At 42.9% G+C, this 17407-nt stretch overlaps 1 protein-coding gene across 1 annotated transcript in view; it reads right to left on the bottom strand.

Moving 5' to 3' along the window:
• Positions 1 to 1829: 1829 nt before the first annotated feature.
• The window catches only part of dnah2 (dynein, axonemal, heavy chain 2), a 64358-nt gene continuing 48780 nt past the window's right edge, over positions 1830 to 17407 (bottom strand). Inside the window, exons 57-87 of the mRNA XM_034560743.1 lie at positions 17047 to 17186; positions 15964 to 16096; positions 15603 to 15742; positions 15067 to 15277; positions 14758 to 14874; positions 14420 to 14561; positions 13424 to 13593; positions 12968 to 13084; positions 12668 to 12832; positions 12376 to 12498; positions 12105 to 12253; positions 11900 to 11966; positions 10966 to 11116; positions 10686 to 10834; positions 10387 to 10520; positions 9979 to 10120; positions 9259 to 9458; positions 8376 to 8502; positions 7860 to 8043; positions 7384 to 7532; positions 7039 to 7222; positions 6615 to 6805; positions 6269 to 6460; positions 5761 to 5945; positions 4947 to 5181; positions 4192 to 4343; positions 3949 to 4063; positions 3623 to 3799; positions 2695 to 2769; positions 2125 to 2275; positions 1830 to 1984 (exon numbers count right to left, since the gene is read on the bottom strand). Coding sequence (XP_034416634.1) covers positions 1830 to 1984; positions 2125 to 2275; positions 2695 to 2769; positions 3623 to 3799; positions 3949 to 4063; positions 4192 to 4343; positions 4947 to 5181; positions 5761 to 5945; positions 6269 to 6460; positions 6615 to 6805; positions 7039 to 7222; positions 7384 to 7532; positions 7860 to 8043; positions 8376 to 8502; positions 9259 to 9458; positions 9979 to 10120; positions 10387 to 10520; positions 10686 to 10834; positions 10966 to 11116; positions 11900 to 11966; positions 12105 to 12253; positions 12376 to 12498; positions 12668 to 12832; positions 12968 to 13084; positions 13424 to 13593; positions 14420 to 14561; positions 14758 to 14874; positions 15067 to 15277; positions 15603 to 15742; positions 15964 to 16096; positions 17047 to 17186 — 4722 coding nt within the window. The remainder of the gene's footprint in view (positions 1985 to 2124; positions 2276 to 2694; positions 2770 to 3622; positions 3800 to 3948; positions 4064 to 4191; positions 4344 to 4946; positions 5182 to 5760; positions 5946 to 6268; positions 6461 to 6614; positions 6806 to 7038; positions 7223 to 7383; positions 7533 to 7859; positions 8044 to 8375; positions 8503 to 9258; positions 9459 to 9978; positions 10121 to 10386; positions 10521 to 10685; positions 10835 to 10965; positions 11117 to 11899; positions 11967 to 12104; positions 12254 to 12375; positions 12499 to 12667; positions 12833 to 12967; positions 13085 to 13423; positions 13594 to 14419; positions 14562 to 14757; positions 14875 to 15066; positions 15278 to 15602; positions 15743 to 15963; positions 16097 to 17046; positions 17187 to 17407) is intronic.

The following is a 17407-nucleotide window of genomic DNA, read 5'->3' on the forward strand; positions in this document are numbered from 1 at the left end:
AAGCCCTCTGAGGCAAATTTGTGATATTGGGCTATACAAAATAAACTGAATTGAAAACAATTGAAGATCACTTTGAGGAGGTAAGGCGGGCCCTGAAGGCTCTGCAGCGACATGGTGTGAAACTTAGACCAACAAAATGTGATTTATTCAAGCCCGAAGTCAGGTATGTGGGAAGGCTGGTCTCTGCAGAGGGAGTACGGATAGACCCAAAAGACCTGGATGCTGTGTTAGCTTTGAGGGAGAAGACACCCAACGCAGTAGGAGATGTCAGAAAGCTACTGGGATTCCTCAGTTATTATAGGACATACATCCAAAACTTCTCTCGCATTGCCAAACCCATCTATGAATTGTTGCAGATAAAAGGAAATGCAGCAGAAAACCCATCGAGGATTATGAGGAGAGGGAAAGGTGCCCAGCTCTCATCAGGGTCCCCAGTCCAGTGGTCAATAGAGCACCAAGGTATCCTCCACCAACTCATTGACGCGCTTACCAACCCACCTGTACTAGCATACCCTGACTTTGACCTGCCCTTTACCGTACACACTGATGCCTCAGAGCAAGGGTTAGCTGCAGTGCTCTACCAGCGCCAGGAAGGAAGACTGAGAGTCATCGCCTATGGTTCAAGGACTTTGTCTCCGGCCGAGTAGAACTACAGGCTTCACTCTGGAAAGCTTGAGTTCCTCGCTTTGAAATGGGCTGTTTGTGAGAAATTCAGGGACTATCTGTTTTATGCGCCCACTTCACCATCTACACAGACAATAACCCACTAACATATGTCACGAGCACAGCCAAGTTAAACGCCGTTGGTCACCGATGGGTATATATAAAACATATTTGATCATTTTATTGATCAGCTTTAGTTTATTAAAATCACAACTAAAACAGATACCAATACTTCTTTAAACTCACAATCATGTCGTACAATTGTTTTAATACTGTATATATAACATTGATTTGTTTTTGTTTTTTATTTTAATCTTTGGGAAAAGTGTGCACCAGGAGAAAAACCCAACATAAGGACTAATTGGAGATGATAATAGTTTCCAATTATTGAATATTTTTGGATTCTGTGGGAGGAAACCTGAGCACCAGGAGTAGACCCACATGGACACACAGAGAATATTCAAACCCTCAGCTGAAGAATCTTCCTCCATCCTCCTCCATGAGGAACTAGGCCTGTGAATCCAGCAATTTGAATTCATCATGTCACTATGAGTGCCCCCTCTATCTCCCATCCAACCAGAGACCGCCAGTGTGTGGACACAGACACAAGTCTGATAAAGAGGTCTCTTAAACCCTGACAAAGTTTAGGTTCTGTCTTTCAGGAGGCCAATTCTTCTGTCTGAATACAACCTTTACCCGTCTCTCTTGTTCCCCTCTCTACTGGACTATTCTTCCTCCCCGGCTCACTTTCTCCAGGCTCCTCTTCTTGTTTTTCTCTCATTCCCTTTGAGGAGTTTGGGCTGGCTTTTCTCCACTGGGGAGGTACGCACCTCCTCTCTCACAACGCTGACTGACTAAGTATATAAGTTTACTCCCCGAATATGTGAGTGGGTGTTTGAGTATGAGTAGAAAAGACTGATGGAAAGACTGATGCCGGTCTATGAAGAGGCTGACAGCCCAGAAAGGAGTGAAAAAAGAGAAAAAGACCTTTCCAGTATTGTGTCCGACAAACTTTAAAGTGTAAAAGAATGACGCAGGCCATTTATTGTGAATGGAACACATTTTAAAATTTCACAAAAAGCAGACAAGTCAGAAACAGCTTAATCAATAACTAATAAACACAAGTATAAACGATTGAGTCAATGTGTGAGTGTGCATTAAGGCCTTCAGTTGTCCACACTCATGAGAAGAGCCGTCCCTCTCTTGATCCAGTGGTCCGGGGTCACAGCTCCGGATTCGAGTTCTATACCGACCACAAAAGATGGCCGGCACGCCCCACCCGAACGCACTGGGAAGTAGTAACACGGACACAGGTACATACCTACACACACACACACACACACACACACACACACACAGTTAAAAAACAAGAATCCTATGATGAATCATTCAAAATAGAATAAAACAAAAAGAGAGGAAGATGGAAAGACAGATGTTGGGATGGAGGAAAGAACAACTCACTCTTGGCTGCCTTCTTGCGGTTTTCCACAGTTTTGAAGTGGATTGTGGGGATGGGACAGACCATCTGCATGGGTTCAGCTTCCACCAGACAGGCGTTCCTCTTGTCCCAACCAGCCCCCTCCAGGTACAAACCTCGGACAAATATTCCATCCTAAAGGCAGAGAGGAGAGGGAATGAGCAGGGAAATAAGGAAGAAAAGGGAGGGGGCAACCAGGGAAGGTGTCATGACATTTCTAGAAGCCATGCCATAAGGTCAATGAAACTTAGAAAGAAAAGGATTGGGAGGGGTGAAAACAAGGGCAAGACAAAAAGACAGATCAGTTTGGACAGAAAGAGCTACAATGTCAGACAAAAAGGGAGCAACACAACAAATGAACAGGTTTTTTCACATATTTCAAAACTTGAAATGTAAGAGTGCTTTGTAAAAGAATAAAAAAAGCAATTTGAGGAATTAAAAAATGTGATGAAAAGTGTACATGACAGGTGAAAGATCAAAGAAAAAAAAAGTGTTCTGATGTTAAATTTGTTGACATCTTTTTGGAAATAGAAATGTGTGTAGAGGGGGGTCACCTTGGGCGGGTAAATGAGGTTGCTGTCATCTACAGTGGACACTATGAACTCCCAAGACAGCGTGTCCACTGATATCTGAAAGAACAGGTAGACACAATGTTAATTGTTGAATGGACAAGATGTTGAGATTAATTTATGGACTCAACAGAAAAGTGTTCAGCAGATTGAACTTCAATATTCTACACATTAGTAGTTTAACGGGAAAAATATGTGTTATTTTATGGACTGTTTCAAGAGCAGAGCAACAGGGAGGATATGGAGGTAGACAGATGACCGTATGTCTTATCGAAACCAACACACTCTGTTCTTTGTTCTCCTCAATTCTTATCCAAGACATTCACATTCTTTCTTCGTTTGTCGTCATTAGTGGGCCTTGGAGGGGGGTGCATATGCTTGTATAAATCACGATGTAATACAATGTATGAATAAAGAGATTTCGGCAGCTCACTGTGATACATGGCTGTTGAACCCTTTTCCCTGCTTGCAAGCTTGAATAAACGGAAAGACAACTTTGATTCCTTGGAAGACTCTGTTTGTTGCAATTGAATATTTGAACCACAACTCTCCTCCTAATCAAACATAGAAATCTCCCACCACAGTAGTAACATGTTTTAAACATTTGCCCGTCAGTTTACTTGCAACTGGAAAGTTGGAAAAGACAAATGATTTTCATGTTTTTGTCACAAAACAAGTGTTGCATACATACACCGTGCTAAATAATTTCCAAAAGCCAATATGTTTTTTATGTCTGTATTATGTGTACTGTGAAAAGTTTAACATCTTCGGATTCTTCCATTTATTTTTTGTGGAGTCTTCAATTGTAGAATCAAATAGTTAACTGGGAACCCCTTTCCTGTTACATGTGACAATACAAGCGGTATTCCCTAATGTCTTTCTGCCTGTGTGGTGCGGCTGTGTGAACACTCACGTTGTACTGTCGAGCAGAGGACTGCAGCACAGCGGTGAGGAACCCGTTGGGTAAGGTGAAGCTGGAGAGCCAGAACAGGTTAGGGGGCTGGCCCGTCTCTGCCCAGCGTGCAAACTCATTGACCCGCAGGCAAAGATCCCTGGTCCACGCTGCCAGGGGCTTCAGCGAAGGGTACGCCTGGTGGGCAGAGAGAGAGTGGCACAGAGAGAGTGAGACAGAAATCTGAAATCTACAGACATTTCATGCTTCCAGCAGTTGGCTGCCATTCATAATGCAGGTGTGGAGGTATTGCGTGAACATTTGCAAGTGAGGTGTGGGTCTGGTACCTTCTCCCACAGCGGTGGAACACGGACGTCATGGATGTAGCGGAAAGTCTCCTCCAAGCTGGAGGACATCACCACCAAGCCTTTGATCCCCTTCTCCAGCTCCGCCAGGGAGGAACTAACACACACACACAGTTAAATAATATTGGATTCATGTTTTTGTTGGTTCACAATCATGCCCGATTAGTCTTCTGCCAGTGCTGAGTACATCCCAATCCCTTTGACACACACACACAGAGTTCGTACATGATGGTTTCCAGCAGAGAATTGTATCTCTGGATCTCTTGCAGCAGGACAACATTGATAGGGGAGAGGTTGTCCTGGAGGATGATCCTGGTGCCCTCGTAGTCAATCAATGGTGGGATCTTCCCACGGATGTCTACCAACAGCTCTAATACCTGGAGGCACATTGCAAACATTGTACAAAAACAGGTAATTTACAAATCTACTGCACACAGCAGTCAGATCGTGGTGCTGCGTCAAATTGGAGGCCTTATAATAGTTCAGGTGTCGGCTCTTGATAATCCTTTCTAATATACACACAAACTCCGATATCAGTCATGCTCCAAAAACTAAAATAACCGTATTTTTCAGCACTATTACACTAGCATAACATTTAAAGAAAGTTTAAAGCACATAGAGAAACTACTTTATTATACAACATCCAGTCTCTTTAATGGCGAAAACATAATTGGCGGATGGTTTCAGGGAGCCTAAAAGATGACTTTCAAAACAAAACGGGTATTTCTGTCTCGACTTCAGTAGCTCAGAGATATATCTAAGTCTGAATGCAAAACATTCCATGTACAGGTAATTTAAAACATAATTGATATTAATATGGCACCTGGGTGAGGAAGTTCTATTGGAAACAATTTGAGTTTTGTGGTGTGTTGAGTGCTCTGACCTTTTTAAAAGTCATTCAATTGTTGGTCTCATCTTACGTCTATTAAGTTGTGTATTTCCACTAAACTAGTCATCTCTTCCCTCCTCTTCTCCCTCACCTTATCTTCTCCAATGGGCCTGGCCCCCGCAGCAGCAGGACTGGTGACCTGAGGCTGCAGGGAGAGCAGGGTGTCAAACAGCGTCCTGGTCTCGGCGATCTGGCTCGCAATGTCTGCATTACAGTGCTGGCCAAACACCTCAGGGTGCTCTGTGGACGGCAGCATGCTGATATATTCCATGTAGGAGGACTGGGGGCCATCACGGGGGATGTAATAGGATGTTATGGAGGACAACCTGACAGATAAAAGGGGTTGACAGAATATAAAGTCAGTGATACATGGATATGATGAGATTTAGAAACATTGGTGTACAATTCCCAATTTTCTCGGAGAGATTTGTTTTCATCTCATGTGAAGTAAGTGATGTAAAAAAACTTTAGCTGAAACGTTCAATAAAAATGACAAAAACAAAGAAAGTTAGTGTACATCCTGACCTCGCAGGTCGTCAGAATTAAACATGGAGAAGCAGCGTTCAGTTTTTCTGCTCCACATGTCTGGAACAAGGTCCCTGAAAGCTGCAGGTCTGCTGAGATCATTAGAGACCCTCAGAGACCCTCAGTGACCCTCAGAGACCCTCAGCTTGTTTAAATCCAGATTGAAGACTTTTCTGTTTGCTGTTGCCTTTAATTAAACCAGATTCAAGGATATCAATAAATTTCTGCATCTCGCTACTGCATTTCATTTCTTTAACGGCACTGCAACTTTTATTCTATTTCTTGCTTTTTGATTGTTTTAATGAATGTTCTTAATTGTTTTTATTGTATTGTATTTGTATGTGTGTAATAAAAAATGTGTGTGTGTCAAAGGGCATTACTTAAAGAAGGGCTGGTTCACGGCAGCATCACAGAAGTAGTCACTGATGTATGTGGTTAGAAGACGTCTGTCCCAGTCGTCCGTTACATGACCTCCATAGTTGACCCCAGCAATGAGGTACTTCAGCGCATCCCAGGGAATCTCCTCATACATATCCAGGTACAGACTGAGCAGATTCTCACTGACCTGGGTGGAGGGGCATCAAGACGTGGATTTTAACAGACTGACTCTGATAAGCAAGATACAGACCAAGGAGTAAAGGAATTAAGTAAGCAGTCTTATACATTCTTTTTTATATAATTTTCTTTTAAAGCGTTATATGCCTTTATGGGAAAGAACAATGACAGATAGGAAAAGGGGAGAAACATGCAGCAAAGGACCGCAAATCAGATTCAATAAATAGTCGCATGCATTTGAAGTAGATTGTCATCCATTCGTCTAACAAACACTCTGACAGGGTGGCCTTTCTGCCTTCAGCTGTTTCCTTCAGTTTCAGATAAAGCTCTGACCTCAAAGTCAGAATCGTTGAATCCATAGGCAATGTTCCAGCCCAGCTGTAAAAACTTCTTCCTTTCCAGCAGGATGCTGTGAAAAAAGCAGAGGGAGAAGAGCATCTTCCTGTAGAATGCGGGTCTTGAGCAGCGGGTGAATTGAGACTCCGTCACCAGCTGGTACAGCCGCTTCATGTTGGCTTTCACGCCCTGAAAACAACAGGGGGCAGTGTTTTAACACCACTACGTAGATCTTACTGTGAAATATGTGGATGCAAATGAAACTGAAAGAACGTCCATGTTGATTTGTTGACATATAGAAGATATGTAAAGTCTGGAAATACGTGTGTGTGAGCACATGCACCTTTGGCGGTTCAGTGGTCATCTTGATGCCAGCCTGCAGGATGGTAATGGGAAAGTCGGGATGTGGCGAAGAGCTGAGCCAGAGTCGGAAGTTTGGGTGGGGCTCCTGCACTTGTAGCTGCTCCACCAGCTTGTCCAACTCGGGCATCCATGAGAGAGAGAGGTGGCAGTTGGCAAGGAACACCCAGTGACCTGGTGCAGAGAAACAGAGGGCTTCAGATAAGCTGATATAACCTGTATAGATTGTTCTCATTTCAGGATCACAAGAGAAAGAAAACGCATAATAAAAGTACTTTGCACACTTTGTCAAGCACAAGGGACGTTTGACACTCAAAGAATCAGTTGTGGCAGAACAAGTTACACTTCTTAGCCACTGAATGAATCTGACACAGACGAGAAGAAAGACAGAGCAATTGCTGCTGTACCATTTTTGACACCCTCCTCTATCATGCTCTTGGCGATGGGGGCCTGTCCCTGGCCCAGAGAGAGAGCATGGAAGTGCTTGCTCATACCAGAGGCCTCAGACAGATGCAGCAGGGCCCCTGTGGGGTCCACCCCAGGAGACAGAATGAAGATCAGAGGACTCCTGCTGGTGGATTCCTCAACAACCTGGGGAGAGAACAGAGAGAGTAGCAAAGAGGGACAAAGAAAGAAATGAGAATTTAAGCTGAAATAAAACAGATGAATGCAAATGAGATGTTTCAAATTCAAAGCTTTACATCTAATATTCAAGACGGAGGAAGTAACAGGGATTAAGAGCAGACACTCACGGCCTTCATGTCGAGAACAGGAGGCTCCACATACTGATGGCCGAGGCTGTTAACGATGAAGGAGGTGACACACAGGGAGACACGGTCCGGACGCAGAGAGCGCACAATCAGCATCTTCTGGAACTCATTGCAGTTACTCTCCCAATTATCTAGAAGGAAAGATTAAAAACAGAGTGGAAGGGTAAAGTTAGGGAATTCAGGGGTGAAGGAGGGCAGTTTGGAAGTAATTAGGGAAGATGTATGATTAACATGAAATGTGAAAAGGAGCATGAGCAAAGGATATAATGAACACACACTTGACAAATACATTCATAATTGCAGATACTAATACATTCTATATCGGCAATCTTTTGCAAAACAATGAAAGATGGCACAGCAGCATGAACAAGCTGCCTTCCTCACACACCAATGTCAGTCGAGTATGCTTCAACTTTATTGTTCATAGTGGAGAAAAACCTCCCACAACACATACAGACCTGGTAGTGCGGTATTCTCTGGCTCAGCACTGGTGAACCAAAGGTTCCAGTCCCGGTGGTGTTTAAAGGAGGCCATGATGCCATGGAAGTTGGGCAGCTTATTCAGCTCTGTAATGTTGTCCCAGCTGGAGTCTACCAGCCAACTGGTACAGGGGTTGTTCATCTGAGCCACCTTATCAAGTACCTAGAAGCACACCATCAATAAATCAGTAGTCAAACTTCTTTCGGTGTTTCAATAAATTGTCTAAACCATTAACACATCAATCATACAGCACCAGGCCACCAGGAAAGGTAGTTGTGAAAAACTGCTAATGGCTATGGGAATTTTGGGAAAACACCTTGTTGGTTGTTTTTGAGAGGAATAATAACTTCTACATGGCTCAAAATTTAAATACACAGGAACATTTTTGGGGCTTTAAGTATTTCCGAGCGTTTGAGAATAAAAGGTTTGTCCTGGTTTTCCCAAATCAAATAAGGCAGAAACAAGATGTTTGAGTGTGTACTGTGTTTTCTTACAAGTCCTCCTCGCAGAAAGAAGCTGTACTCATCCAGGTTGAGTTGTCCAGCCACCTCCAGGACTTTAGCACAGATCTGGAAGCTGAAGAGCAGCTTATGGCACTCAAATAGACCACGACACGTGTACCTGCAGAGGATAAAATACGGAGTTAGCTAACAAAAAAAGGCATAGTGTATGTTTCTGATTGATCATATCAGAAACCTTTAAGTCCAATAAGTGAGCTGATTAGATATGTCATAAACATCTTTATCAAGGACACAGTAGCATTATGGCTATGTCTCAGTTCACAGCTGTGGCCCAGGAGGTGAAGCAGGTCCACTCATGTCAAGGTGTCCCTGGGCAAGACACTTACGTTGCTGGCTTGCCCATTGGGAGATTGTAAAGCTTTGTTGTCAGCATATGTTGTGTATTCAGCGCTCGTTAGAGGCTCGGCTTCCAAAATATCGTTCCACATGTGTTAATCGTCAGTGTCCCCCTCGAAAGAATGCCCTTTGACCTGTTGGAGGAAGGGTCTGTGTGCCTATGTCTGAAACGTATGTCTTTGGTTAGGGGCCCCCGTGTGACGTTGTGGCCAAAACAACTGCCCTATTTAACTGTTCTGCCTTGCATTGTCCAGGAGACCTTCTGATTGACCGAGAAGTCTCCGGGCATACTAGTCGCCCGTCCTGACCTGTGATTCCTGTCTGTAATAAACTTTATTATACCAGAAAGAACAGTATCCGCGGAGATTCCTTCATCATCATTCTTCAACATCACTGCCGCTTAAAAGATACGACACAAATACAGCTTATTATCATGGTCTTTCTCTGTCCACAAAAACATGTTCTGATTCACTTGACTCATCGGTAGCTGCATGTGCATTTATGAAAAGAGCTGACTCACCTGTATACTGCATAAGTGTGGTACTCATTAAGGTTGGCAATCCTTTCCTCCAGCTTGTAGCTGCGCTTGCTCTTTTTTATGCTAAGGTCGAACAGGTCAATGTAAGCATCCAGTGAGAACTGGTACATTGGGTCAATGCGGCCCATGTCGTTTAGAATGGAGAAGAGGATGGAGGCTTGTTTGGCACATGGGCGATAGGCCTGTTAAGAGAGAGCACTTTAAGTGATACTGACATGCAAATGAGCCCTTTCAATAATATTATTTTAATAGGCAGACTAAAATTACAACAAATGGCCACCAGAACTTTCCAGAAAAAAACAATGGGACTTCAAAAGGGCAGTCCAAAAACCTAAAGATAGTCAATCATAAAACCTAATTCCCCCGCTGCCCCAATCCCCTCATCCCTATACCTGACCATAAACTGGATGTAAGAAGTAGACGTAGTCAATGTGACATCCCCCAGTGGTTTGTGGACTGCCCTTTTGAAGTCTCGAGTTCAGCATTTTAGCCATCATGCTGTATTGAAGACGACTTGAAACTAGAGATTGAGACCATAAACTCATGTTCACAATCTTTACTGAGGGAATGAATCAAGAGAGAAGTAGAGTCATTTTCTTATAGACTTATTTTTGCAAACAGAAGAGTCGCCCCCCAACTTGCATTTAAAGAATGCAAGTTGAAGGCACTTTTCAGACCCGGAGTTTGCCGCCTGCACCTCACCTCTCTAGCAGAGTCGATCTTGATCTCGGTCTGCTCACTGCTCTCAAGCTGCTCTGAAACCTCACTTGCCGTCAGTCTAGATGTCTGCAGGGTTTTCACCAGCTGCTCATCCAGCAGTGACCCAGTCGCCTCATTCAGTAGCCTGGTAGAGCAGACACACAAACAACATTTAAAAAAAAGAAATACAACAAAACAGTGCCTACTAAGCAAGATAGACCAAGACAAATGTTTTGAAAACACAAACACATTAGGGTTCACATACGTCAACAATTTATGTTTGACTTGGAACGTAAGTCTTGTTGCTTTCATTGCTGCTGGATGTAATGTGCTCAACATTACCAGGACAACAAACAATGGTAACTACTATTGCTGTTATCATTGTATACTGCTATTATTACAGTTAACAACCTGAGGATCTCATCCTCCAGCTCCTCCAGGCGTCTCTTGCCAGAAGCAATGCTGATCACCAAAGAGTCCTTCTGTTCTTCGAGCTCTGGACACTCCTTACGCACCACAATTCCCAGTAGTTGGGCTTCCAGACCCTGCACACACGCACGCACACAAACGCACACAAACAGATCATTTAAGGAAACAAATCACACGCTAAAAATGTATACAACTGAGGATATACGCATACATATAGAGAAGTATACAATAGTGACCTGGAGCCCAAACACACACACACACACACACACACACACTCAGACCTGCTCCATGACGGCAAAGTTGACTATGGTGGTCTTTGTAGAAATCTCTGGTGTATAGTTGGGGTTAGACAGCTTGGTGGTGATGTAGAAACGAAACTCAGGATTGTACTCGACCTCCTTATCACCCAGCTTCAACAGCATCCTGCCGCCTGAGAAAAAAAAGAAAAGAAATTTATACCCATACAAAAAATGGATTCAGTCACAGCCTCATATTTAGCTGAAAACCTCCTAAAGAAAACGTGCATAGTTGGATGTGTGTATGTGTGTATTTGAGTCTGACCTATCCGTGTCATGGACTTGTTAAGAATTGGGTCGAGAGAGGGGTCCAAATCCTCCAGGACATTCTGCAGCAAAACAGGATTCCCGAACTGAATGGCGTTCTCCAGCACCCGCAGGTAGTCTGTCATTTGAAAGTCTATTACTTTCAAACCCTGCACATGTGGACACACGGAGGAGAGAAAGAGAGACGGAAGAGGAATAAAACAAACGACAAATCCCAGTTTTCTCACACAAACAGCATCAGATACTGCGCACACCTCTAAAACTGAAATCATCCAATGGTATGGGACTTTCACTGTCATTTCAAGTTGAGTCCAGTTATGTTGTGCTGGGAGGTACAGTAGAGTATTCCCAGGTTCAGCATATACTTATGGGCTATCAAGAATCCACCAGTCCTGAAATCTGGTCTGTTGAAATATTTATTTAATTTTGGAAGAGATGTGACTGTCTGAGCCCGCTTTATTAGGAGACTTTTATCAACAAAAATGGAGATGGTTATAACTATATTATATAGTACAATTGCCTGAAGTTGTTTTAATGTGGAATAAGCAGTTTGAGAGTACAGGATGAATAATGGAACAAGTAAAAAGTGTGTTAAATAATCATGAGAAATAGAGTATTATTGACATGACGGAAAAACAGCCTTTACGCGTGACTCCTCTTATCGTGTGTGTGGTGTGTGGCATTCAGTTGAACTTTCTACCCAGCTGCAGTATGTGTGCGATACAGCTTCAAGGTTTGTTAAAAACAACACAAAGTTTGAGTGTCTGAAACGTAGTGATCTGCAACATTAGCATTGGTAGCTGAAAATACATTAAATAATTCTCGAAATTTGAGTGCATCTCTGGACACCTTCCTATGCACATTTGTATACACTCAATTATCCATGAGTGTTCAAGAAATGTAACAGTTAAGACACAAAAACATAGACTTACTCTCTTTATCTCCATATTCTTGATCCATTTCATAGATTGGCCCTGAGGGTCCACCATCAGTGGCCATCTTGAAAGAAGGGAAAGAAATAAAACAAGCCAACTTGTATTTTGCAGTATGAAACAAAAAAGTGTGCATGCTAACTGGACAACAGCTAATCTTAGTTATTAAAACCTTTAATAACGGATTGTGTCTCCATGCACTGACCGGTTTCCGCGGGTGACGATAACTCCATTCTCAGTCGAGAATGCATCAGAGGGCAAGCCCTGAATGTTCCAGTCCCTCACGACTGTCGGCTTGGACAGAAAGACGGCAAAACTGAATCCTGGTGTGAATGGGATCGCTAAGTCCCGTACCTGAGGAAAGGGTAAACAGAGTCCAGTAGTAACTGTCGATGGAGTTTAAGTATATGGGAAGCTTTTCCCTGAACTCCACATGAGGATATATGTTTTGATGAATGCGTGTCTGTGTGTCTCACCTCCTTCATCCAGATGGCAAGCAGCTCGTCTCTATAGTTGGAAAGGAAGGGTCCCATGTAGGACAGGAAAGACGCTGCTAGCAAACAGTCTCCCACCAGGTATCCCATGTTTTTCTCAAGACCCTATAGCACACACATAGGTCAGAGTGTATATGTGAGTGCGTGAGTTATGTATTGTACTGTGTGATCTGTTTGTTTCTAACTCGCCCCAAACAACCAGACCTGAGTAGGACAAGTGTTATTATTTGTGTGTGTGTGTGTGTGTGTGTGTGTGTGCTTGTGTGTGGCCTACAGCAACTCTCTCCTCCCAGCGAACCCTCTCTCCAGCCAGTCCAGTCACCAGTTTGTCAGCTCGGTCCAGTTTCATCTCCATCTCATCGGATTTCTCTCTCAAACTTGTCTTCATGATCCTCTTCTCACCGAGCTGCTTTTCCAGCTCGGCTTTCTTCTCCCACATCTGCCCACAGACAGACACCGCAATTAAATGAATTCACTATAATGCTACTGTTGCACTCATATTTATAGTTAGCTAAATGTCTAATTGTTTAAATGCTTGAATCAGGCTAGTTGCTAGATGCACTGGGCTCCATACCTCTTGCAGTTTGTCCTGGGCTGCAGCCAGTGCAGCCTGTTTCTCTGCTAACTGGGCCATGGCAGCATTCAGTTGAGCCCGCTTGGGCTCCACCACCCTGAAGGTATGCCCATAAACCTGGAGGAACAATGCACACATCCATGGATTTAGTTTTGCCACCTATTTTCCTGTTCATGTATTCATTTCACAAAAAGCTTGAATTTGTTTGTGATAGCACCTTTGCTATATAGCAAATGTTTTTGGCTGCTGCTACGTAGACATGCACTTAATCAAACGTGTTGAATTCACGTTTGTACGATATGTCACACTTTGTGCCATTGTTTGCATGCATTCAGTAACTAACTACTTCAACAATAATGATTATTAATTACAAACTAGTACATGCACTTGTGGCTTTATGGTGACTATTCATATCTGTAAGTGTGAGTCAGAGTGTGTGTGTGAACACTATATTACCTCCATCGCTCTGGCCCACATGCAGAGGGACTTGGCAGCTAGTGATACTTTGCCGATGATCTCAGGCTGGAAATCTTCCTGTCTGCAGTACCGGCCCATCTTCTTTAACACCCCGTCCGTTATATTGTCCCTGTTGAAGTTAACTAAAGTTTTGATGAAATTGGAATCACCTGCCAGAAACAAAGTCACATAGGTCAGAAAACCATTACAGTTGTATTTCTTTATTTTTCTCAAATTCTTATAAGTGTCTGTTAGTTTAATTAATTTCCCTTCATCTATTTTGTTGTTATCTTTTGTCATGACAACTTCACAGCTTTTTGACCAAGAAGAGGGAAAGGCAGTGCAAGTTTCTAAAGGTTGATTATCATCACTTGTGTTCCAGCAAAAACTGCAATGTACACCACAAATAATCTTTTGGAAGTAGAATCTAATAAAAACTAGAATTATCTCCTCATGTGTTTGCCTCCATCAATCAGTCACGTTGCAGTTAACATTCATGTCTGTCCAAAATGTCATCACTTCATATATAAACTTGTTTTTGTGAGGTCAAACAAAACAACATAACAGTTCTAATCAGTTAAACCCTGAGTTCAAGTGGACTTTTGAAGAATTTGAAGAAATTCATTACAGTCATTCCTGAGATATTACATCAAAGAGAAAGTAACGGCTGGATGGACAACATGAAAAAATAATGTCTCTCTGTCCACGGCTGTTGCCTGTCGGAGGCGTGAAACTTTATGCAGAACGCTGTTACATAATCCTTTGGAATATAATTGCTATGTGATAGTCTGTTTGATAAATTGTATCTGGGACATGTTATTCAAGTTTGAGTGTGTTTAATCTGCCCTTAGCTCTTAACTTTTATGTTCTTCTATTTGGGTTTCGATTTCAGTTTGCCTCACTGAACTGGAGGCACCTTATAAACCGACAGCTCAACAGCCAACTTAATTTAAATCAGTTGGTATAATTGCAAAATCCAGGAAACTTCTCTCTCACCCAACTGTATCTTGGCCTCTGCCCATGTTGGCTCTTTGCCCAGGAGGGTCATGACAGCCTGCATCACTGTCTCCACCAGCGTTGGGGGACAGCCATACGACTTGATCTCCGTCATGTCCCTCGTATTCAAAGACTCCAGAGCCTAGGTGGAAAAGAAGGAAGGAAAAGTGAATCTGCGGGTGTTAGAAGGCAGGGTACACTACTCGCTGAGACATGTTTAATTGTAATTTAGATAGCCAGAAAGCCCACTCTCAAATATCAAGGGAATAATTCAACCAGACACATTTATGAACAAAGTGACTGGAAGGATTACAAAAGATAACAGGAAAGAGCACTACCTTGATGGCCTCATTCAGTGCAGGCAGGGCCTCGGTCAGATCTCTCTGTGCATTTTCAGCCATGGCTTTACAATGTAACTCTTCTGCCCTGATGTTCACACTGTTAGCACTCACCACCTCAACACAAACATACACCAATGTGTCACTGAGTATTATACACATTTTTACTATTTGCCAACAGAGCTTCCCAAACATAAACCACTAATGGAAACTTGTGTGGGTGTGAATCACATAAATGCCTTAATCAATATTATTACTGAAATCTATTTAATAACTGTGTGTGCATGCACAAAATGTTGTGGTGCTTACAGTCTTCTGCATGTTAGCCTCCTCCCATTGCTTTACAATGATGGCTAGGTACTGGTCACACTGTATTTGGAACTCTGCCACCTGCTTCTTAGCCTCCTCAAGCTCTAAAGACATGGCCTCCACCTTCTCCTGTGTGTCATTGAGCTTGAACAGGCCGTTCCGCAGATTTCTCACCTGCTCCCTCAGTTCACTGCGTTTCTCTGCCAACAACCTACATGAATGGGGAGACACACACAAACACACAAACACACACACACACACACACACACACACACACAAACATAACCAGATGATTGACATAGTTTTATGAGTCTGTTTGTTCTGGTTTCGCTCTATTCTGATGCTTTACCCGAGAGACCCACACCTAATGTATGCATACTCTGGGTGTAAGCACTAACATTTAGAGCTTAGAATGGGACCAGTTCAATGTTAACAATCTATATGACCCTCAAGAAACACATGAAGCATTTGAAGGTGGTGTGAAGGGAGGAGAAAAGAGAAGCAAGAATAAGTGGAGAACGTTTAAAGGTGCCTACTTTCTGTATCCAGACACCAGCTCCAGGTAGTTGGTGGGAGTCACATAATTATTTCTCCTCAGCTCCAAATTCATCCTTTGGGAGACCTGTGCAACCGACTGGTGTGTGGTCATAAAGACACTGGCTACCTTTGTCTGGATCTACGACATCAGAACTAGTTTTATTGGCCAGGTAGGAGCATCCATACCAGGGATTTCAGATAATATACAATATAGAATATACATGAAGCTGAACTTATTAATGTTGGGAGAGCAGATACACGTGTAAGAACACATCACAATGTCAAATCGGCATCAGTTTAACAGTGTGAAATCAAGTGCTCACACAGAAGAATGTGTATTTATGTGTGTGTGTGCCTCACCCCCTCCAAGGAGCCCAGCTCCAGTCCATCCAGGTACCTCTCAGCTACCTCCAGCAGAGCATCTTTGGGCCACTCACAGAACCAGTCAATGGTGGTGCAGTTGACAAGCGCTGGGTAGTGGAGGATGCGGTTCCTGTTGGCAAACAGCAATTAAAAAATTGTATTCCGATATAATTTGTTGATATAATGATCTCCATTACAACCTTGTGGAGAGACAGAGTCTGTATACTAGTGCAGGTACATTTGGCAGTTGGTAAATTAAAAACAAATTAAGGCAATAATGAAGCCATTATAAACCCTGGATATGCTTCAAAGTCATCCAAACTAATGTTATATTTTCAGATGGGTATCTTAAAGTGCCAATGTTGCTGTAACTTATCATTATGAAGTAAATGTTGATTGCACAAAATAATGGCCATAGAATAATGACACTATCAGCAATTAGATTGGTTTGCCTATAAAGTCTCCCTTTCAGTTCTGTCTTCCATTGGATAATCTCTCCAGAAAACGAAGGCTTTATAAGTTTTACGTCACAAGTGCATCAACACCTGCACAACCAAGACAGGAGAGGGTAGTGCTTTTGTTTCCCCCGATAGCTTTTGATAGCTCGAGCCCTGTTGACGAAAGAGGCAAAGAAGGCGAAGAGGGTGAGTGATAAAACCGGAGTTATGGTCCAAATGTGTGATATGGACAGGAATAGCAGCTAGTTGGTCAGAGGGCCAGGACAAGTTGTCACTGAGAGACTGGTATTAGCGAATGGTGCCTGCCAGTCCAATTGGCAGCCTTACGTGTGAACAGTACCCTCTGCTACTAATTGCAACCAAACTATCATTGTTTGAGGGGGAAGAGGACATTTGTGAGAAGAAACATGCATGTGAATGTGTGTGACAGGGGATAGAGAGAATGAATAACAGAACATGTGTGCATACTCGCCCGTGTGTGTGTGTGTGTGTACTGTGTTAATTTCCATAAACATATGTGTCGACGGCAGAGAGAGGGGGAAAATAAGGAGGGAGGAACATATTGTGAAATCAGGTGTATTATAGGGCAGAGTGTGCTACAAGAAACCAAATCAGAATCTACCGGAAGGACTTTCCCACTGGGCTCATACAGAGCACGATGTGCAGGTTGTTCCTGACTCGCTCTATCAGGTAGCTGAACAGGGAGTCAGGAGTCTCCGTTACGTTGTTGTTCCTGGCAGACTCTGACAGAGCATTGCACACCTAGAGGTAGAATGACAACAATTAGATGTTACCACAATCGGAAGTGGGTTTAAAAAGGTTAAAAAAGGGAATGATCCTATAGATGCCACAGTATGCAAGATTAATACATATTGGAGGCCGTATGTTACTTAAGAGCAGACTGTTACTCGGCTACTACAGTCAGAGTTTATCTAAGATTTTTATCTTAAGAGAGCTGTCACATTTTATAGCAAGGATAATTT

Source organism: Cyclopterus lumpus, chromosome 20 (genome assembly GCF_009769545.1).
Source record: "Cyclopterus lumpus isolate fCycLum1 chromosome 20, fCycLum1.pri, whole genome shotgun sequence".
Taxonomy (NCBI): Eukaryota; Metazoa; Chordata; class Actinopteri; order Perciformes; family Cyclopteridae; genus Cyclopterus; species Cyclopterus lumpus.